The sequence below is a fragment of the Anser cygnoides genome, chromosome 20 (genome assembly GCF_040182565.1).
Source record: "Anser cygnoides isolate HZ-2024a breed goose chromosome 20, Taihu_goose_T2T_genome, whole genome shotgun sequence".
Lineage (NCBI taxonomy): Eukaryota > Metazoa > Chordata > Aves > Anseriformes > Anatidae > Anser > Anser cygnoides.
The window spans coordinates 4,520,072-4,542,213 of NC_089892.1; the positions used below are offsets into that span (position 1 = coordinate 4,520,072).

Below are 22,142 nucleotides of genomic sequence, written 5' to 3' on the forward strand. Positions count from 1 at the left end.
CGGCCTGCTCCTGACTGGGCTGGCGGCCATGTTGCTGTGCTGCCATGGCGACGGGGCCTGCCGCTCCTTCCCTCCTACCGCCAGTGCACGGAGCGGCCGGGGAAGGAGCAAGGAGCCGCTGGGCTGCTCCATGAGCACAGGCTGGAGCTGCGGCACAGGCAGGTGGATCCGCTGCCGGGAGCGCTGAGGCCCAGAGGGTCGCTCTCCTCCCCGCTAAATCCGAGCGCTGGCCCCATGCAGCCGGTGGGGGCTGCGCGCCTCGTTCCCCGAGGCGAAGTCTACACGCAGATCTTTGAAGATCAGGTAAAGAACAGCAAAAGAAAGAGACAGGCAAAATCTGAGTGTTCTCTTGCTTGGTTTGTTGGTTTCTAAAGTGTTGGTGGGGAACCGGAGGTGAACGTCAGCCTTGCTGGTTTTGTTTGCTTTAGCAGAAAATAGTTGTTGTCTTCAGCACGTCCTTCCTGGTGCATCTGAGTGTTCGTGTGTCTTCACTGGATATCAGGACATATTAAATAAAGGCAGAATCATAACCATAACACAACATTAAAAGACAAGGCCTAGTAAGCCAGATGGGTTTTTCTGACTCTGTTACTGACTTTCCTTTTAACCATTCCCCAGCCACACAACTCAGTTTGCTCCAAATTTCCCCTGAGAGGGACAGGATTTTTTTTTTCTCATTTTGAAAATAGTATTGGATGAAAAATTTTATGCTTGTGCTAAATAGCATTTATTATTTTAACATTCTCTTCTGCCACCTTTGCTCCACTGCTTTTATCAATTATTTTCTTATTATTCTCTGCTCAGTAGGTTTGGTAAGAATTCTGACCGTTTTGATTATGGTTTTTTGAAGGTTCAATTAGTCCGCTCTTTGGATGAAGCAAGGAGGAAGGCTGGGGGTTCTATAAAGAGCAAAAGCGTCTCTCTGGTTAGGGATTCAGAAACTTCTACTGATGCAGGGCTGTTACCGTGTAACCAGCAGAAGGGGGCTGGAGGAGTGCCCTACAAAGACTTCACAGAAAAGCCATCGCCATGCAGGTATAGAACAGAAGCAGACATACCTGATTGTGTGACTGTAGGCATGAAGTTTTAAGATTCGCCCTGAGAACTAGATGTTTCCTAATTCTCGGTCACAGCACTAACTGCTTGTAATATCTTGTCTCCTTTCTGCCAGTTGTAAAATGAATTTTCTGAGTTTCTGCCTGTTAAAATGCAAATTAGCACGCTAGTATTTGTAATGGCCTACATACTGTATGGCTTTTCTTTTTAAAAGCTATTTTACAGGTTTTTTGTTCAAATCAATCTAGATATAAGCCCATATATATTATTATACTGTATATCTGATACAGCCAATTACATATTATTGAACTCTATTTTTAAGCTATGTTAATGGCTTACATGATTACACTGTAAAGATCATGTAATGATATTCTTCCTGTTAAGCAGATTCTTTTCCTGTATGTTTGAATAGTTTTCCTAAATTTAGTTGGCCTGAATCGCACTTTAGTGGAATTCCTACTGCCATTTAATAATGCTCTGCTCTGAGCTGCATTTATAAGCAAAAAAATAAATTAGTGCCTCCTTCCTTTTCACCCTAACTCTTCTGCTGAATAATGACACCTTTATTCCCACTTCTGTCAAGAAGCGCAGTGCCCTAACCGATAGGAAGATCAGTGGGCAGATAAAGTCTGTTTCTACATTTCTTGCTGTTTCTCACATAACAGTTTGTATATATTATACCTTTTAGAGATAACATAGATGTCCTTGTAGTTTACAAATCTACCATTTATTGCTTTTATGCCAACATATGAGATCTGATGTTGTGACGAACCGAGGATTAATGATTACTTGGTCCAAATCATTTGAGAAGCAGCAACATTAATTCTTCGAACCGTGTTCTTTGAAGTTTGAATGGAGCTTGGAATGGAGCATTTAGGAATGTTACATTAAGATAATGGAATAGAATATTATACGAATTGCAAATCTGTACTCTTACTTAGTACAACTCCAAGTTTAATTCTCTGTTTCAGGGAAGCTACGGCATTTCAAAAGGCTTGGAAAAGTGAAGATGTAACTGCAGCTGAGGAAGTCAGAGCCCTACCTGATTTTGTTGGTAAAATTTGTTTTCCTTAATGTCAGATATTTTAATTTGCATTTTTAGGAGCTACTATACGTAGAGTGATTTGAGCTGAATAAGGTAAAAAATCAATCTCAGAAATGACCTGACATCTTTTCAATGATTTGTATGTAATTTTGAAGACAAAGAGTCTACTCACAAAAGAAAAAAAATAAGTGAAACTGTCAATCAATCACAATTATGTTTAGAAGGTACATTGTAGTTATGATATAAGCAGATTTATTTCTTGGAAATTGCAATTTTTTGCATCATACCTGAACTTGGTTCATGGCTTCTATGCTTTTATCCTTCTGAAACCCACAAATCAATAAAGTCAAAGGAAACTTAGCAATATGCTGTACTACTTTTAACCTAGATTTGCATAGATTTCCCTTCCTATGAAGAGCTTTCAGGCATGGTAATTGCTGCACAAACTGTAGAGGTCAAAGTGTTGATTTAGTGATTTATTGTGTATGCATTGAGTTTTTTGCAGCAACAGTTTTCAACTTCATCTCCGTAATTTCTTTCTTGACAGTTCCCGAGGAAACCAGGAGCAATATCTTGGAACTCCTGTCAGAACGCAGGCAAGGCCGTCATGATGAAGCAGTAACCTTAATGTATCATGAGATTGCTTGCATTGCCAGGGTAAGACAAGATTTTGCAATCCAGACTGTCTAGAGTACTATACTAAAGTCCAGGGGTAATGTTCAAAAGATGAGACTGACTTCCTTACTTTTTTAGGAAATAGAACCCATGATTTTGGAGCCTGGAAAATTGTTTTTGACAAAACTGATGGAATCTGATAGAAAAATTGAAATTCTGTTTACAAAGATTGAGCTTGACGCTGCTGTGGAAGGCTTCCCGATTGAAGTAAGGCAGCTCTTGCCATTATCTCATCTTCAGTTAATTATACCTGTTGTCTGCTGTCTACTTGGTCAGTGTAACATGCCTTCCTATGTCTTGCTGTAGTTTTAAGATAAGAAAGCATTTTTTCACATTTAGTTTTTCAGTGAGATTGAGAGTAAATCCTTCTTGCAGGGTTTGGAAGAACTGTGGACTACCATTCAGCAGGAATCCTTGGCCAGAAAGAAGTGCGTAAGGGAATTGGATGAAACCCTAAAAAAGGTTGAATGGAGTCGAACTGACAAAGTGAGATGTAGTTTTAATAGCTGTGAACTAAGCATAAGATTATTATTTCTTTATAATACTGGACACAAAGCGAAGAGTAGCTTATTTCCACAGGAGTCAAGGATGTCCACCAGGTTCTGATGTATAGGCGATTACTGCCTTTTTAACAATATGTCATTCTCTCAATATTCAGAAAAGATCATTCTTTTCCAGTTACAGAAGTGTTTTTCTTCCACAAATACCTGCAGTAAAGATGCAAGGAATGTCTGAGTTGCTTTTGTGCTTCTGCAGGGTTATTTAGGTTGAATTGTCGTCTGGCTTAATGTTATTTTGCTGGGATTCTATTCTGAAGGTGAGAATGTGCACGTAATTTTAGTTTGGGTAAGCTGCATTTCAGTAACAGAGATGATAGAGTTAGGTAAGCTTCAGCCTGAGCAATAAAAGTAACTGGACGTTACAGTACACATCTGGATACATTAATGGCTAGTCCATAAGAAAGTCCTTACTGCTTTGTCCTGGTAGGCAAACAAAAGTTGTCTGCTCTACCTTTGTCAGTTTGTCCTCTCTTGTAATGTAGATATGTTGAATAGGTCCAACAGTAACTTTTGTGTTTGATTAGTTGTGAAAAATACTGGAGATGATCAGGTTTCATAAATTTCTTGTCTGCTTAAAATAAGCATTGGTGAATTCACTACAGATGTCAGAAGGGAAGTTGTTTTATTTATTTGTTTCAAATTCAGTTTGCAGCCTCTCTGCAGAGCTCTCAAGAATCAGAAATAATAGAGAAATCAGTCAAGTAGTAAAAAAAAATGTATTTTAAAAAATTATTTTTATGAATCAGTGTCTAATAAATTAAAATCAATGTTAATATTCACTTCCCAAAATATCAGCCAACTGAAGTTATTTCCAGGAAAAAAATTTCACTGGTATAATTGAAATGTCAGTTCCCTAAGGTAAGCAATTACAGACTGTGTGTGTGTGTTCTTTATTCTTTCATTGTGCAGATAACAGATGTACTAAGGAAGTACACTGTGATGCTGGAGGAAATTTCCTTCTTCTTATCAGCTGATATTCACAGGTTCATGAACAATGAGGCCATGGTAAGTCTTTTTATATTGAGAGTCAGTTTTACCTGTAAGAAGACAGCCATCTGAAATATACCTGAGAGTCCTTTTATTTCCTCATTTTCAAACTGAAATTCATCATTTCTACCAATCAATTACTGCCTTATAGGAGAGTGTTTTCTATTTTGCAGGGTATTCTTTGTCATTTGTATTTTTTTCCTTAGTTTGACACTGAGCTGGCAATTTTTTTCCTGTCACATGCTGCTTTTTAATATTTTTTTTTAATACACAGCTGATTAACAGAGCGCTGTTGGCTAACCAGCGGGCAATTTCCAAGCTGTTCTTTAATCTAATGAAATCAGAGATGAAAAGGGAATTATCACTTCGATTGAAATGGCAAGACAGAGTCAAGAACTGGAAGCTCGCACAAAAGAACTATATAGTTCAGAGTTTCAGGTATGAAATTTTACAACAGATTTATAGTATGAACAACACAAAATGGGTAGTGTTCATTTGTGTTTTCTATAGAAAGTAGTATTTTACTACTTTTCTCTTATAAAAAAAAAGAAGTTAGCTTTTTTTTTTTAATTTTTCCAAACAGATATTTACTTAACCGTGTTCTTCCACCCTACAGAGAATTTATGGTAAATGAAGAAATACAGAATCCCCCAGCCGTGAAAACAGAAATGGAAACTATGATAAATGGACAGATTTTACTTAATGCAAAGAGACTGGAAATTCTGCAGCACCTTGTGTATGACAGAAGAGAGTACAGTAACAACGAAAAGTAGAGTTCTTGGTAGAGTTAATAAGGGAGCTCCACTACAGAATGAACTTTGCTCCATTTCAGCGCACAATTGTACAACACAGCAGTAAGGCAGGGCCTAAACCTCTGTAAAGCTCTTTTTAATGGAAAAAAAAAAAGTATGTTTGGTTTCCAGTGCACCTGTTACAATAATAGAAGGCTATCAAGGGCTTGAAATGCAGAAACACAAGTAAACCTTACTGACACTTCAAACCTAGTAGAAAGTGACAAAGAAGGATGGGTGGATACGTAAAAATTGGTGGCATTGTCACATAATTTCTCAGTGAGAGTTTAACTTGTATAATTATGAAGAAAGGAGCGTTGAAAGAAATCTCACACTGCTACTTTTGAATTCTGTCAAATCTGACAAAAATAGGATGGTTTGGGTGCAACACATTGCAATATTACTATTTTCAAACAGTTTTTCTATTATAACGTATGTAGCAACTAGGTACATCCAGTTCCTTGTCAGTAAACAGTGGTCTTGAAAAGCAGCAGCCATCTTGTTTTATTTTCATTGCTGATATGGCTGCAAAGGAAATAGAGCAGTCTGGTTACTCTGATTCATAGTTTTAACTGACTAGATTATATTTGAAGAGATCTGATTCTTGTTTCCTCTTTCAATAGCGATTTGTTGCCTCCAGCGTGCACACAAGCTGAAGTTAATGAATGGTACAAATCTTTGGTGAATTTAAACAAAAGTATGGGTAAGTTGGGAAATCGCAAATCACAAAAACAGTCTGGAATTCAAGCAGTTCTTTCTTTTTTCCCCAACAGTAATGAGTCAGACTGGTGGTTTGAAAGTATCTTTGGAATATTCTTTGTTCCTTGTTTTCCCATGTACCTAAGTTGCTTTGAGCTAGCAATGTGACCCCAGTAAGATGTCTGTTGCACTGCCTCCCTTTTGCCACCACAAGCATGTTTGTTTAGCGAGGTCTCGCAGGAATTGACTTGGTTAGAATAAATCTGTGGAAAAAAAGGAGGTTATTATAGTCCAGATCAGTACTCAATCATGGAAAAATACTTCTTATCTCTTGTAGAATAAAAGGTGAAGTATATGAGATTATTCCTTTGTCTTGTAGTATGCCTTCCCTCTGTGTCTACCTTCTGCTTCGCCAGAGCACGTGCCCTCTTAATGTTTGTAGTCTGTATTATAGCAAAGATGTTGGTAGTGGCTATAAATAACTCATTGATTTTAAGCATAATGATAAAAAGATTTGTAGAAATAATGTCTCATTTTACTGACTGATAATATCATACCAGTCTGAAGACACTACTGGGGCACACTGGCTGTGCTGAGGCTCAGCACAGGTCCTCCTTCATGTTTCCATTTCACGCTGCACTGAGAAATAATGACATTTTTACAGTGGTTTCTTTTCCATATCCTTCAGATGCCCACAATAGGCAGTGTATGATGAAAATTCATACCCAGCATGAGACAGTCCAGCAAAAATGTTTGGCAGAAGTGCAGTTATACAAGGTCAGTATCATAGCTTTGTGAATTCTTGGAAGGATTCTTTGTAATAGTATACAATGTGTTGTTGCAGTACTGTGGGCTTGAGGATCCAGCAAATGTTGAGATGAGTTAAATTAGTTCTACCCTCTAGAAAACCTATTGTCTGTTTTGTTTCACAGTACCTTGTGGTATTTGTACTGGACATGTGTAAAAGCAATAACAACTGCCAGTAATGAAAGAAATGCTGTCCCTCGTTTAGGTAGAGGACTCAGGGTCAGAACCCTCACCCTTTTCCTGAATCTGTCTTGTCTTGGAAGAAATTTCTCCTCTCTGCTAAGTTTATCTTTGTGCAAATAAAATTGTACTGCTTACTACCAGAATATGATATCTGAGGGTTGAATCTTTCTCTGTGAAACATTTTGAGAAACCTTGTTAGTGAAGCTACCTGAGGTACAAACAATTTTAGTATGCATTCATTTTCTAAAGCTGATATACTGTTAATGAAGTACAATAGGGAACCATCAACCTGCTAACAAGATGAATATAGCAACTCCTCAGATTACACATGAATAGCATAGGTTCAACTTAAAGTGACATTATTGGATGCTATTTCTGGAGCTATCTATTCACAAGAAATGAAGAAATACTAAGTTTAACCATACTCTCTAAAAGTCACACGATTTTTTATGTTAGATTATATGCATGTCAATAGCTTAACTTTCTTTTCTTTCAGAATAAACTGTTGAATCTGAATGTTTGCACACAAAAGGAGGCTGAAGAAACTGTGAATTCTGACTTACTTCAGTGGACTGAGAAACTACAACGTCAGTTTGAAGAAGAACTGAAGAATATGGATGTATGTTTATTACATCTATTTTTATTGCTGTTTGGGAATATTCTGTTCTTCATGTGCTACTGCCTGAAATGCTATGTGCATCTTAGGCTATTGATGTCATACTAGAAAGAGGTCTGTAGTGTGATTGAATACCTATCCCGTACATAAAACAAGTTTGATGTGATTCAAGAAGAAGAGTTCGTAAGTGCAACTTCCAGCAAACAGTTTAACAGTAACCAGTTCACTTAAATCTTTTTTTTTTTTTTTAAGAGAGAGTTTCAGGAGCTGGCTAAACAGAATGAGCAGAACTGTAGAGATCTGTACAGCTATTTTCAAGAGGCCAGTAGTCTCTGGGATGTCCATCAACTCAAACTGTCCGAGCAGGAAGGTGAACTTCAGAAGAAACTAGATGAATGCAGACAGAAACAGAATAAATTAATACAGGTATAAACATAAAATAAGAACGTAGTATAGTTTAAGGAAAGGACTTCTTAACGCAGAGAAGCCTTTGGAATTCAAAACATCTGGTATAAAAACATAATCATTAACATTTATGCTGGATTTTCTATGTTAGTTTAATTCTGTCCAGTACATTTTTGGATACATGGTTGAAATTAATTATTTGAATCCTAAATAGTTATGAAGCTTTTTAATAATTACTGAATCATTTCTACTGGGTTCTTTTTATGTGGTCTTAGATGATGGAAAATAATCTGGATATAATTCTGGATAAAATGAGAACAGCGAGCTCTGAAAAAAAGCTGAAGAAATATTTGGAGAATGCCCTTTCTTCTTTGGATGACATTAGAGCTAGGTATGAATTTTGTAGTGCAAACTTAGCAAGTAAAGCGTATTTGAAATTTGTTTGTATTTAGGTCATATTCATGCTCTAGTGTGAAGGAAAATACTGCTCCTCACTTCTTGTAAGGATGTAAAATAAAATAATTTCTATATTGAACAAAGTTAAGGCAAACAATAACTACGCTTTAGAAGCAGGAGTAAGGAAAACCCAACAAATATTGATGCTGTTTTAAAAATATGCTGGATCAGTATTGGTATGTAGTATACCATATCATTCATGCCAATACGATCATTATTCATTCAGAAGGTAGAAGCAGTAGTTCAGATTCTTGAATTGTGGGGATCAAAAAGTTTATCCGTGCCATCAGCTCTGCTTTGGGCTCACAGATTTGACCTCTTTCAAAAGGTAAGGAATAGAATTTACTAATAATTCTCAGATAGCCGAAGTCTTTTGGTAATCTTTATGTTATGTTTCTTGAATGGTTTCCCATCCAAAATGAAAGTTCTGAAAGACTTTTTTGTAAATATTTCTTAACTTTTGCTCATTTATGTATTTATAATGAACTAATCCCTACTAACAAGCCAGGTTGTGATTGTGTTCAGGCTGAATAAATACGGTAGAATAGTTTATTCTAGCCTGAAGGATTGATCATATCAATTAAAAAGTTAGATTTGGATTTAAAGACATAGTAGTCATATTTCATTTTATTTCTATACATGCTTGAGTGTATTAAACAATGACTTTGAATTTCACAGGTATGAGACATTCAACAAAGTTCTGGTGGATAAAGTAACAGCTTACCCAGAAGCTATTTTGCAGGAATTGATTTCTTACAGTGTATCTGTCAGCAAATATTTTAATGTAAAAGAAATATTCAAACAGGTAAAAAGAAGACAAACTTCTTTTGGTTTAAAATCTTCCAAGTGTATTAATTTTTCACTTTGGGGAAATTTTACATCAGCTTTAAAACATGTATTACATAAACTGAAACATTGCTTTCGCCATAGGACCAAACTGCTTTTATATCAATGAAATAGATATATTTTGAGAAGGAATCTGAATTCCTTACAAGCAAGCAAATCCTTAATTTTTTTTCTTATTGTTCTCGTTGCTTTTAGAACTTGGAAGGAAAGATAGACTCCACGTTTCAAGGTCAAGGTAATTCCTCGATGGTACAAATAACTTCTTTTTTTTTTCGGTTGTTTTTAATCTGTGTTTCTTTGGATTATGACCAGTAAAACTTTGCTTTAACTGGAAATAATTAGTTGAGGTTCTGGAAGCTGAAAGTCTGGTGGAGCAACAAGCTGAGAGTATTGTGCAAGAAAATGAAGAAAATCAGAAGATGGATAGCTCTCAACAACAAAATGAAGAAACAAACATAGCTGAGAACGAGGAGATCTTTGCATGGGAAACTAAAGAAACAGAGAAACAAGAAGATGGGGAGAGTATTTTTCAAGAGAGTGATGAAACTGATGATACAGAACAGGGGGTAATCTTTTCACAGGTAAGGGAACAAGAAAATGAGTACTTTTGAAAGTCATGGAAGTTTTGCACAACATCATGGCAAATAAGAAGTTGTCTAGTTGCTGAGGGAAAAAAAAATAAAGTAGAATAGGTTTAGTTTGTACACAGAGCACCCATTAGTCTTTATTGTTTTCATTTATTTCTGGACCATCAGGATTTTAGATCCTACTTAGGGGTCTACAAAACAGTTCACAAACATTCCTTATACACCACTTTTATCCTTTTTAAAAAACAAAAAATAAACCACACATTCAGCAGCTTTAGTATATGTGTCTATCTTTGTATCTAAGTATTAGTTCTTCAGGTCTCTAGTTACATGAATGCAATTTATTACCATAACAGAAACCTTTTAAAATACTGATGATTCTGTCTATTGAGACTTGCAAAAATATTCTCTGAATGAGTTTGTCCAAATTTGGAAACAACATTGTTTCTAGTGTCTTTAGGAATCTTACATTAGCTTGAACACTGTGATTATGCACTTATTTTAAAATAGTTGTTTTAGAGGTAACAGTTGATGAGTCCCAGTTGTCTCCTAGGATGTGTTCAAGAGCAGCGAGGTGAAAATCTCTGAAATTGCTACTGAGACTTTTTCCACTTCTAGTGGAAACATTTACACAGTTCTCGCAGTTGAAGAAGCAGAAAAGACTGACATCCGAGAGATTTATTTTACAAAGTATGAGGAAAAAGAATCACTTCCTGTGTACCTGGAACATGTACTTATCAAAGAAACCATACTTGTAGAGCTGAAGAAACGGTTAGTACAAAACTTGCGTATGTTCTTTCTTCCCCTTTAGGTAGTAAACAAATTTCAGCTGTTTGGAAGAAATGTTAGACTAAACATGCAAAAATTATCTAAATATTTTCATGTCATTCTTTTTTTAACTGATTAAAAATAAAAGACACTTTTGACAATGCTCTTTATACATTGCTCTTAGATATACTGTACAACATTTGCTCTTAGATATACTGTACAAGCATTTACCTCTTACAGAACATTCCTATTGTACAGAAATGTATTTAGTGAGTAAACATGGTACAGAAAGGCAGGTAATTTGCCCCAACTCCCTACAGAGCCATGAAGTTCAAATATCTGGCACTCAGTGGTATGATTCCAGCTCAAAAACTCTTCTGTTCTTTTATCCTAGTTCTTCATTTTTATTTTTTTATCTCAGCCTTCATTAATGTAGAATAGGAACAGAACTTCAAAAAACATTACAAGATTTCTGACTCAGTCATATTAATATTATTTATAGTTTCTGTTGACAAAATGAGTAGTACCAGTATTGTGCAAATAGTAACGAAACCATATCTTCCTGTAGCTGGAAGTTAAATTCTTAGAGTTAACATATTTAATGCATTTTTGTTTATTACAGTTCTTCACTGTAATATATATTTTTTTAATCATAGGATTCGCCACTGCTTTTTTGAACACTTGGAGAAATGGTTTGCAGAGTCCTTATCCAACTCCTGTGCCACTGTAGCTGCCAAGAAGGAGGAGCTGAATTCAGAACTTCAGCAGCATCTTCTCTTGCATCAGCAAAGGCAGGAGAATATAGAGACAAATATCTACAATGTTAGAGCTGGTACCTACTTTTTTACTCTGAGCACTACCTGCCTTCATTCAGAGATGATCATAAGTGGACAAAAATCTGTTTCAGTGTTAGATGTCTGTAGTAGATGACAATAGGAAACAACTGAGTCTGTACTAATTCTCGGTATAATGTTACTCATATGTTTAAAAAAGATTTTTCTTATCTATAGCTCATGCATATTTGTGCAATTGTGCTATTGTGAATATTCAGCAATAGCTTGATCAATGAATTGATTGTAGATGTAAAACATTGTTTACATTGTCAATACTTGTGACTGCTTGTTCATTTCATATAGCAGGTGTTTACACTGTACCAAGAAAAAAAAAAGTATTACAGAAAACAAATGAAATGCTGAGGTTGGGCTTCTGAATACAGGAGAGGAAAGAATTACCTGTGTGAAATATTGCTGAGCAGGCACACATTGGCCCCTAATGAGAAATCTGTCTTGTATGAGGATCTGGGGGGAGAATTGATTTAAGGCAGGTTTGTTGGTCTTTAGTATATGAACTATGAAAAATCCTGGCTGTTTTTTTGAGGTTGATTTGCTCACTCTTGGTTTACCCAAATATTTTTCCAGAAGGGAGACCAAAAGTGTTTTTTTTTTTCCCACAAAAATAGTAAGAACAGCAATTTCTATTAAAACCAAACAAACCACCCTTTACCTTTACTTTCGTTACAAGACTGAAAATGGAAAGATAAAGGAGATGTCAGCAGTGACCAAAAGTAAAGGAAGAAGAAAAGAGCTCAGAGCAGACAAAAGGCATTTGTGATTTGAATTGAATTGATTAGGAGCTGCCAGGGACATAAGTCAAAAACAGGAGAAAATTCAAAGAAACAGAATCAGGTCTATTTTACTAGTATTTTTAAGCTGCTTTGAGATCTGGTTCATTTTATTTTACTGCTGCTTCTGATAATAGTGGTTGTGGTACGCCATAGTAAACAGGGAATAATGACCATATTGTAAAATTTCTTTCCTTATCAGCGGAACTATTACTTCATGAAAAGCGTCTAGAGTGCCACTGTGCAGGTGTGGTGGAAGCTCTGAACAAGGAGAGAGCTGAATTCCTCAAATTTTGCGATCAGCAAAATGACGTCATCAAAAACTTAAATTCTCGGATCCATGACATGGAATCAGTCTTCCTCAGTGCTCCTATGACTGAGAAGTAAGTGTGCCTCAGGCCTTGCTGGCTGTGAATTTCCAGAGTTAAACACTCCCGATTGCTCTCTGGGATGTTCCCGGTTCCTGGCTTGTGTTCTGAGTCTCTCTTATCTGTGTGATTATTACTCTTCAGCCTCATGAAACTTTATAAAAATGAAAATAATTTCTGTTTTCTTTCTCTATGAAGAAATTAAAATCGCTGCTGAATTTTAAGACAATTTTCAAATATTTTCAAGGTGATGGCAGTCTTTAAGTAGAAAATATTTGATCTATTTAGATTTTATCTGCTTTATTGAACTTGTACAGTAATAGTAATTGACTAATTGGTTTTGAAGGGTAGTCTTCAGCTGCTTGCTATTGTCTGCATGTTCATCAAAACAATCAGGGTTCAGTGAGTTATTTTCAGAATACTAAAATATTCCCAAGTTCTCAGATTTGATTGATGTCTTTGTAACCAGCAGCTTCTGAACCATAACGTGCACTCCTCTTTCAACGCATTTTCCCTTTCTTTTATTATTGGCTGTTAGGTTAGTTTCTTTCAGCAACGGTCTGCACTCAGAGCTCCTTAATCATCTGGAAGTCATCCAGGTTTCCCTGAGGAGTTATCGGAACTATTTGGAGGAAGCTTTAGGAAAATTAAGAGATTCAAATGTGGATTTTCTCAAAGCTTGCAGGTATAGAGATTTCACTGGAGGAATGTTTATAAATAGTCATCTATTTCTGGGTATTAGCATTTGTTATATAGGCAGAACAGTAAAATTAATGTTTTTGTTACTCAACTGTTTTGCTATATGTTTGTATAAAAAAAAAAACTTAATTGTTAAGCCACAATGATCACACTGTTTTCATCACATTTGTTTCTATATCTAAGTACTGCTCAGCTAAAATACTCTTTAAGTAAAGGAAGACTCATGGTCAATTTTTTTGACTTTGCTGGTTGCTTTCAGATTATTTTGTGAAGGAGGTAATTTTTCTTCTGAGGAGGTACAGTCTTTCAGCAAGCATCTTCAGAAAGAAAGTAAGCGTATTAACTCATTTGAAAGGTTAATCATGGCTGATATGGAGAAAATGGAATCGAGCTGCTTGGAGCAGGTGTGTGCAGAGCTTCACTCTTTCAAGTTATGGATTATATTGGCATATTTAATGTGATTTATAATCTGCCTGCTCCCCGACTGGAACTATAAATACTGTTCTAGTTAAATCTGTGACAATTACATGATGCAAAAAATAAGTAGAAATGGTAAGTTCTATTACTCAAGTTGAAAAAAGTGAAAACAAATTATCCCGTCTCTTGTTTCTGACATTTCTAAAGGCTACTGAACTTATCAACCAGGCTGAAACGAAGTTCTGTTATCTCTTTACGAATCGAGTCTTTATGGAGAAGATCAAGCGGCTTCTGACAAATCTACAGCTGCAAATCAAATCAGAGGTACAACCTGAAACATCACAGCTTTGTTCAAATGAAATTAATTTGTTCGTCTTTTATTACATTTAGGAGATTTTTGGCTGAGTTCAGAGGGGACTTAGGTAACTTTTTGTGTCAATTCACATCCATTTTCTGTCGTTATCATCCTAAACTATGGCTTTACTACAGCTGCAGCTACACTAGCACAGTCTGGCAGCACATTGAGCATGTATATTTGAATAGACCGGCCTTTTTGTGTGGTGCAGTAAAGGACATGAAGTGTTGTTTTTGTGAATTATTGTTTTCAGTTCCTCCTCTGAGTACTAGTGACTGAGTGTTTTTACTAACAAGTCTAGTGGTTTCAAAGTGGAGGCTCTGAAATGCCCCTGAATGGGATTTTATGTCACCAATGTGTTTCTGGTTTTAGGTAGCAAATTCCAATTTACAGGCAGTGACATTAAAATCCTACCTGGAGAAACTCCATCAGAAGATAGATATTTGTGCTCACTCTACTGCAGATAAAGAAGTAAGTTCTAAACAGCATGAAATAGTATTAATTTGATTCACCATGCATTTTTATATATTTTTGGAAGTACCCACCAGAGACCATGTAGTCAAATTGACATGATGTGTTATAATCACAGAACAACTTTGTGACTATCTCCAAACCTAAAATAGTAAAAATGGTACACAGTCAGAAGTATGTAGAGTTATATACATGCGTATGTATTTAAAAAAGTGTTTGTGTGTGTACATGTATATAAAATTTAAATCAAAGATAAAATACAATAGCACAGAATTTATGTACCACCTTTTGGTAGCTAACCAAAAACTTGTATAATAGTAGCCGGTCACCTGCATTTAGCAGGCAGTCTTCCTATATGATACTTTAAATAAGCAACTATATTTTTGAGGCAGACTTATGTCTATACACATCGGGGGGACTGGGAGGAAAAAAGTACCATAGAATTTTTGCTCAGGGAGGTCCTGTACTTTCCTGCTTGCAAAACAAAAGCCTCAGTTTCTATACACTCTCATTGCTTCCACATATGCATAAACAAATTGGTGACAAAACAGATTCAAATGAACTTGTATGGGACTGAGTCAGCATATCTCAAATCTCAGATTTAGTAAATACCACCTGTATTAACATATCTTTCAGGCTTTGACTTCTGAAGAGTTGTATGACTTTACCAAAGTACTGTTGAAGGAACTGAAGAAGAGGAGCCAGTATCTGGATTGCCTGCTAGTCGATACAAGAAGGCCGTATGATAATGTAGGATAGTATTTTAAGTTCTCTACATTTTATTTAACTTTGAGTGATTTTTAATCTGTATATGTTTTAAAGGCTTTTCAGAATCTGCTTTGAATTTTCAAATGAAGAAAAGTATAACATTATGTCAGGATGTCTGAGACACAGTAACTTTATGTCAGTTCTTCTACAGAGCTGATTGGATCAGTCACCACTGAGATTACTAAACGTCAAAAACAGCAAAAACAAAGAGTTGATCAGTCCTTTGCAAGAGTTTATTTTCAAGGTGTAGCACTGTTCATAGCTACATATTTCATGGGTCCAAAAGAGAAAAATTCAAATGTGTCCTAAAAATTTTGATGGAATAGGATGTTTTTGTATCGAATGTTTTTGCTTCTAAATGTCACAGAGTTGCGTAGCTGTAACATTTCTTCTAAAATTATTTTGCCTGTTGAGCAAAATAGCGTCTGTTTGCAGGATCTGCTTTCCTAACCAGCAACTACATGTAATGCTAATACTACTTGCCTGCTACAATCAATAGACTTTCATTTTCTGCCCATTTCAGGAGCACTTTACCCCTCCTGCAGCAGAGGTTACATTACAAGGTCCAATTGCTGTTGCCATTCGAACGGAGTGTCTCAGAGATGAGAAAATATTGACGATGATGGGGCTGGATCCTGTCAAGTTTCCTTTGTTAAATCCAAGCAGAATGGGAAAGTCTGCAGTTGATGATTTAGCAGTAAGGGTTATCCAGAATTTACTGGAGTGAGTATTTGTTTGCCGAATTATATTTTCCTAAATTCCAGTTAAGCAATTAGTTACCCCATGAAGGTACTTATATACTTATATTTGCACCGTTGGTTGTAAACGTAATCCTAGCAGTTGAATATTATCTCTGAAATTTAGCTGCACTTATTACCTGGTGGGAGTAGAGAACTTGTAGCAGGGTATTCAAAAGCCACTTAGCTCTTCGTTTAGTTTCAGAATTAAGTCATCCTGGAGAAAATCTTCAGACCGAAATCAGGACAGAAATGTTTTCTCACATTCATTAGGACCAGGTATGCTAGCAGTTCTTTTAATTTATTTACATTAATCTAAACTGTAGTTTCTAACATGTTACTGAGCAGGTCCAGCTTGTTCCAGGCCACTGGCTTACATGCTAGCTGTGGGAGGACTGTGCATCCTAACTTTCATCTTGGCTGTTTTTACTTTGCAATAAGATGACGATTTTTGTATCTTAACCAATGAAAGCTGCAGAAAGAGATAGTGTTTTTTTTTTTTCTTTTTTTTTTTTTAATGAAGTAGCAAAGTACCCGTATTTGTTATAGCAAAAGTAAAAAGGCAGAGAAAAGAATTAGATGTCATGAAAATATGTAGGGGATCAGGAGTTCTTTCTGTCCTATATTATCATTGACTTAAAGATGGGTGCAGAGGTAACCCCAATTGCTCCTGTCCTAATGTTCCTGTTTTCTCATCTCTCTTCCCCAGAGCTTGATTCCACCAGCTACTTCCAAAAATACTTTTCCCTTCTGCATTCCAAAATTGCCCTCACAGCCAAGACTATGGATGTAGCCCACTCATTTTCCTTTTTATTCCTTGAATTAATCTTGTTTTAAGTCCCATCCCACCTACCACATATTTTATATCACAGTTGTATTGCTCATGCCTCAAAGGACAGACTTTATCACTATCACAGCTGCTAGGGTACTTCAGTTTTGTCTGTAAGAAATGATTTTTCCTACAGTTGTCCTCTTAATGTTGTGAGGAAGCATTTTAAATGAGAATGCAAACTGCATATCTGTGTAAGAAAGACTTCAGTTGTCATTTATACAACGTTCTTCATCTTTTCTTATTAAATATAAAGCAATTCTTCCCACACCGAAGAATTCTCACTTAAATGTACGTGATGGAGGTCCTCAGAACTCTGCTGCTTACAGGTATGCAGCTCGTGTCCCCAAGAAGTCATCTATTAGGAAAAAGATGCCAAGAGGAAGGTAAGATGTGAAAAGAAATTTCACTTAAAATTACTCCTGTGCAGAAATTTACCTAAACTTTGTACGCTGCCTGTTCTTTGAGAAATTCTTAATGCTTATTTGTATTGGCCTTCTTTCCACCTGTGATTATAATTTGGAATCTCTTCCCTACTTATGTCCTCGTGATCAGCTCTGCATTTTATTTCAGACTTTGGATGGAAAAACATTTTTCTCCTGTTTCATTGGCTGTCGATTTGTATTGTGTATTTGTTAGAATATAGACTTTTAAATGAATATGGCTTAATTTGGGGGTCCAGTGTCTAAATAGTATATCTTCAGCTTGGTCCACAGATCGATGAAATGAGCCAGTGTAATAGTGAAAACAACAGAAAGCTTTTGAAAAGCCACTGAGGAGAGAATCATGTTTTTCTTTCATCCAAAAATATTTTCATGTAATACTAGTTTTGGAGTTACATTTTCTCACATTTTTCTTCTATTTCTTATCCATCACATGACTGACTCAAAAAATTGTAGAGAGAAGCAAATGACTTGTGGATAGTTTCAAATTAATTTTTTGCCTTCTTAGCATACAGAAATACACTAGACCAGTTCTCAATGATAAGAGATACCAAATATTTGGAGAGAAGCCTCCTGAATCTGAGTAAGTCAAGTAGATCTACAGAAAGAAATTCATTGCTTGTGCTGGGGAGAGGGGGGAACCAACCAACCCTACCTATCTCTGCCCTTGACAGGGGAGGGGGTGGAACTAGATGATCTTTAAGGTTCCTTCCAACCCAAATCATTCTATGATTCAGTGTATTTGTTTGCATATGCCCCAAAAAATGTATTAAAATGCACCTGAACAAAAGATTCGAAAAACAGTAAATATTGCCAATGTGATCTTTATACACTATGATTGTCTTTTTTTATTATTACTTTTTTATTTTCAGTACTTTTAAGGGGATTATTATGAATATTCTCTGGACAGGTAATAACAACTTGCTCTGTCTTGCTGAGGTAAGAAAAAAAAAATGTTCTTCAGTCATTTTTGCTGTTGTAGATCTACTTTGTCAGCTAAATAACTTATAACTATATTGTGATGTTTGGATGGCCATCCAAAAACTTTACTTTCTTCACCAGTGCATTTAATTTTTAAATAGTGTTTGACACAGAGTGTTTTTAATTACAGGGTTCTTTATAAACATCAGCTAAGCATTCTAGAATCTGGGGCAGTGTAATACACAGGGACAAGCACAAACACCCATATCTAGTTGCATAGGAGAACAATTGCAAAGGCAAGACAATTCCAATATTATTCATTCTAATGGCATCAAGAGAAAATATCAGACTGAAACAGCATGAAGCTGTGACACATACCCACCTTTCAACAGATTTTCCAAATAGCCATAAGTATACTGAAGCATCATTAAAAGTATCTATAATCAGAACATTCCTTATTAGGACTTGCTAGACTATAATGCCATCTTAATAACTAATATTTGAATACATATACCCAAGTTAAGAGCAGTACAGTAGTAAGAGGACTGATATCTTTTCAGAATTGGCAATTAAGCTGCACTGCAGTCTCAAAAACCCTACCCATTCAAAGAGCAGATAAGTAATAAAACTACAGCTCCTGATACAGTGCAGGCAAAGGAAGGCGACTGATCTCAAGAAGGTGGTTGACAGCCTTATATATCCCTGCTACTGTTATATGTGTAGGTGTGGTTTATCTGAATGTGTTATCAACCCCTTTTCTGTTTTACCTTTACCTCCTGAAAGGAGTTCTACCAAAAAGAGAAGCATCAAATGACAATGCCTGAAGATCTTCCAGAGACATTTGAACACTGTGCGGAAATGTTCAGACAGAATCTATTGTCATACCAAAGTCAGACAGATGATTACTACAACTCCTGTCTTAAAGGTAAATTAATACAGTTAAGACTTAATTTCACTGAAAATTGCAATGAATCAAGAATTATGTAGCCCAGTGGAAAAACTCCTGTTAAATTCCAGTAAAATACTGGAAATTGGGCCAATAACCTCTTTAATATATTATTGACTACAAGGAGTGTGGCAAAAGAGCCCTGGACTAAGTTGAAAGATCTATACAGGGTAACATCTTTTGGCAAGTGTGTTTCTGTAATCATGGGACCTAGAAAAAGGGCTGTTAGGGGCAGAAAGAGAAAATTCCAACTTGTTTGATCCTGGCACTGTACATTCAACTTGGCTGGGTTTTCTTTTCTTACAATGACTGCTTCTGTGTTGCATAAACACCCCTACCTTTTCCAAAAAGAATTTCAGGATCAGTTGAAGTTGTTTGAAGAGGAACTCCCTTACGTCTCTCAGTTGGCGGTTGATAGTCTTTTAAAAGAACATGAGCAGAAGCTCAGCAATTCCACTGGTAACATTCGGCACCTCTTCAATAAGCAACTAGAAGAGTGGGAGTGCATGAAGGTACGTATCCTGGACATACCGGAATGCTTCCAGTGTAAACAATGCTAAACGCATCAGAATTATAAAATTTCATTTTATTACTCTCACTGTTTGCTTAATCGCTCACTGCTGACCTCATCACAGATTTTGTTTCTGTGTTTGCAGTTAGTCTGCAGTTCTACTGTAAACTTTGTAATTCTAGTAACTCAGTCCTTTCTCTCACTGCTTCCAACGTTAGGCTTCCTCTCTATAATCTTTTACAACTCTGTGGTTTGACTCTTAGGTCTTAAATTTTTTAAGAGCTGGTAACGTTGTGGTATGGCTATACAGTTCATGCAGTATAGGCACTGATGCCTATCTCATTTGTAGGTACTATTGCATATGGACAATGAAATATCATTATTGTATTTTTTAAAAAGGTATATTTTGTTCAGTAATATCAGCTCTGATAACAGAATCATAATGGAGAGCATGCAGAAAACGTTACAAGTTAGTATTTTCAGATTTTGTCCTTCTGAGTATTAAGTTAAATTCAGGAGAAAAATACAGATATCAAGTTATAAAAATTTCATGTTCACCTCTTGGTAAAGGCATTACTAATTGTGATGACTTGAAAATGATAAACCAGGTGAGATCAGGCCCTGTTCTTCAGCGGATAGACAATTTGTTATATACTGTACTGCAAGGTTTATTTAGTCAGCCTAGGAATAGACCAAATTTTCTTTCTTTCTGAATGTTGTGACATAAAATGCTTGATTTTACTACTTTTTCATTATGACTCAATTGCACGTTCATTATAGAAAGCATTCTTATGTGTTTACTTAAAGGTGGTGCACAAGAATCAATTATGTCCCTCCCTGGGGCATCCAGACAACTTACTTCAGCTGGAAGCTTTGTGCCAAGAGGAATCAAAACGGCAAAAAGACCAAGCTGATGCTATTCATCTCAACACAGAGATGCTTAGGGTAACTATAAAGCCATGGCTGAATATGAGCTTGATAGATGTTGCATTTAGAAAGAACAGATTTTGGATAGTTTTTTTCTTCTGCATCAAAAGTAAACTGAAAAATGTTTTCAGTTTTAGTGTTCACACGGTATCTTTAAGTTATGTGTCAGCAGCATTAGTTCGATATATGCATAAACGCATATGTGCATGTACAAGCACATCGATTTGTTGTGGATCTAACTGATCTTTTGTATCACTCATAGAACATACTGAGTAAGTGATGACCTCTTTTACTGGTAGAGTTGTTGGATATGAGTCTACATTTAGAGTAACAGTGACATCCTCTGGTTAAGTTATTTTACTTGCAGAAGACAGATGCCTGGAAGGTTTTTTTCTGTGTGCGTTTCACTAGCACAAGTAATTGGCATTTCTCCATATAAGATGAAGAACTCGAATAAGCAAAACTTTACAGGAGACACTCAAGAATCAAAACACTCCTGCTCCACACCCATTTCCTGCTCCATCATCTAGGGTTATTGAAAGTCAGTTTTCCAGCAGTAAAGCTCTATTATTTCTCTCAGGCCACCTACTGAAAATTCTATACTGTCTGCAGATTTTTATTTTTTTTTTAATTGCTAAGTAATACTTCCTCCTCTTAGCTCTGAAACACACACAGAAACAAATATAACCTTTTTCAGAATAATATCTGTTGAAAGCACTTCTGCTCAAAGTACCTGAATTCCAAAATGGCCTTTGCTCAGGCAGAAGGATGCATTTACAGATTGCTGTTTCTATCAGGTTTAAATGCTCAACCCAAATATACAATTACAGGACAACTATACCCAGAACTCTATAACTTTTTATACGTTATCTTAGGTAATCAAGTAATGTTGAGAACACTGCAGAAAAACACTTTTAGATCCTTTTATGTGCAATTGAGAGCCTTATGTCTGTGATCTGCAGCTGTTGCAAAGCATCAAGGTTGGAGAGTTGTGTAGTTCTTCTGGAGCTAAACTAAAAGGAGATGAGATCAAATTATCAAAGGAATTCCTTTCACTTGTATCCAATGTCCCAACAGGACTGTGCTATTGAGTGCGCTCAGAACTTTGTTTCTGCACTAGCTGCCTTCACAGAAAAGCTGCTTCTGGAATTGGATGAAAGTATCACGACTGATGACATACAAGTACCGAGTAAGTAAAGATGAAATTGCTTGTTGAAAGTACTACTCCATTCTCAAAGACTGCAGAAGACTTTCCCTAGAAAGAGGAGACCTTTGTATTCTATAGTTCTTTCAGTGGAAAAATTTGCATGAACACAAATGCAAGCTATTTCTTGAAAGTGAAGAGCATCTAGCTGTATATAAATACTTCAAAACAATATTATGACTGCCCATGTTTTGTTGCTGCTGAGTGTATCTTATATTATCTCTCAGATAGTGAAACACCAAGGGAAAAAACATCCATGTTAATCCGTCGTAAAGAAGCTGGACTTCCTCTAGAAATCTGCAAAGCTGAACAGTTAATTGAACGTGGGAGCAGGTAATATTTGAAGATGCTGAACAGTGTTGTATTCAATTTTTTCTTCCCTAAACTGACATCAGACACTGTCCTTGTAAGTCTTTTGCTCCACTTGTTAAAACTGCTGAATAA

General features: G+C 36.2%; 1 protein-coding gene and 1 long non-coding RNA gene across 3 annotated transcripts in view; one reads left to right on the plus strand and one right to left on the minus strand.

Annotated features, from left to right (window-relative positions):
* The window catches only part of CCDC180 (coiled-coil domain containing 180), a 22,674-nt gene continuing 532 nt past the window's right edge, over nt 1-22,142 (plus strand). Inside the window, exons 1-35 of one of the 2 annotated variants that reach the window (XM_066980647.1) lie at nt 1-303; nt 851-1,035; nt 2,028-2,110; nt 2,649-2,758; nt 2,855-2,983; nt 3,152-3,262; nt 4,246-4,341; nt 4,598-4,761; nt 4,940-5,092; nt 5,738-5,817; nt 6,502-6,590; nt 7,300-7,422; nt 7,672-7,845; nt 8,100-8,215; nt 8,959-9,085; nt 9,322-9,361; nt 9,469-9,707; nt 10,267-10,484; nt 11,138-11,313; nt 12,305-12,485; nt 13,009-13,155; nt 13,429-13,573; nt 13,794-13,910; nt 14,314-14,412; nt 15,049-15,162; nt 15,704-15,903; nt 16,117-16,196; nt 17,003-17,132; nt 17,698-17,772; nt 18,062-18,128; nt 18,894-19,035; nt 19,408-19,568; nt 20,375-20,512; nt 21,572-21,683; nt 21,926-22,104. In XM_066980647.1, coding sequence (XP_066836748.1) covers nt 235-303; nt 851-1,035; nt 2,028-2,110; nt 2,649-2,758; nt 2,855-2,983; nt 3,152-3,262; nt 4,246-4,341; nt 4,598-4,761; nt 4,940-5,092; nt 5,738-5,817; nt 6,502-6,590; nt 7,300-7,422; nt 7,672-7,845; nt 8,100-8,215; nt 8,959-9,085; nt 9,322-9,361; nt 9,469-9,707; nt 10,267-10,484; nt 11,138-11,313; nt 12,305-12,485; nt 13,009-13,155; nt 13,429-13,573; nt 13,794-13,910; nt 14,314-14,412; nt 15,049-15,162; nt 15,704-15,903; nt 16,117-16,196; nt 17,003-17,132; nt 17,698-17,772; nt 18,062-18,128; nt 18,894-19,035; nt 19,408-19,568; nt 20,375-20,512; nt 21,572-21,683; nt 21,926-22,035 — 4,500 coding nt within the window. In that variant the 5' untranslated portion in view covers nt 1-234 and the 3' untranslated portion in view covers nt 22,036-22,104. Of the gene's footprint in view, nt 304-850; nt 1,036-2,027; nt 2,111-2,648; nt 2,759-2,854; nt 2,984-3,151; nt 3,263-4,245; nt 4,342-4,597; nt 4,762-4,939; nt 5,093-5,737; nt 5,818-6,501; nt 6,591-7,299; nt 7,423-7,671; nt 7,846-8,099; nt 8,216-8,958; nt 9,086-9,321; nt 9,362-9,468; nt 9,708-10,266; nt 10,485-11,137; nt 11,314-12,304; nt 12,486-13,008; nt 13,156-13,428; nt 13,574-13,793; nt 13,911-14,313; nt 14,413-15,048; nt 15,163-15,703; nt 15,904-16,116; nt 16,197-17,002; nt 17,133-17,697; nt 17,773-18,061; nt 18,129-18,893; nt 19,036-19,407; nt 19,569-20,374; nt 20,513-21,571; nt 21,684-21,925; nt 22,105-22,142 lie in introns of those variants that run through there. The other variant, XM_066980648.1, reaches the window with a different exon arrangement.
* LOC136786688 (uncharacterized) overlaps nt 16,405-22,142 on the minus strand; it is a 14,111-nt gene continuing 8,373 nt past the window's right edge. Inside the window, exon 2 of the long non-coding RNA XR_010826062.1 lies at nt 16,405-17,104. This is a non-coding gene — a long non-coding RNA (uncharacterized lncRNA). The remainder of the gene's footprint in view (nt 17,105-22,142) is intronic.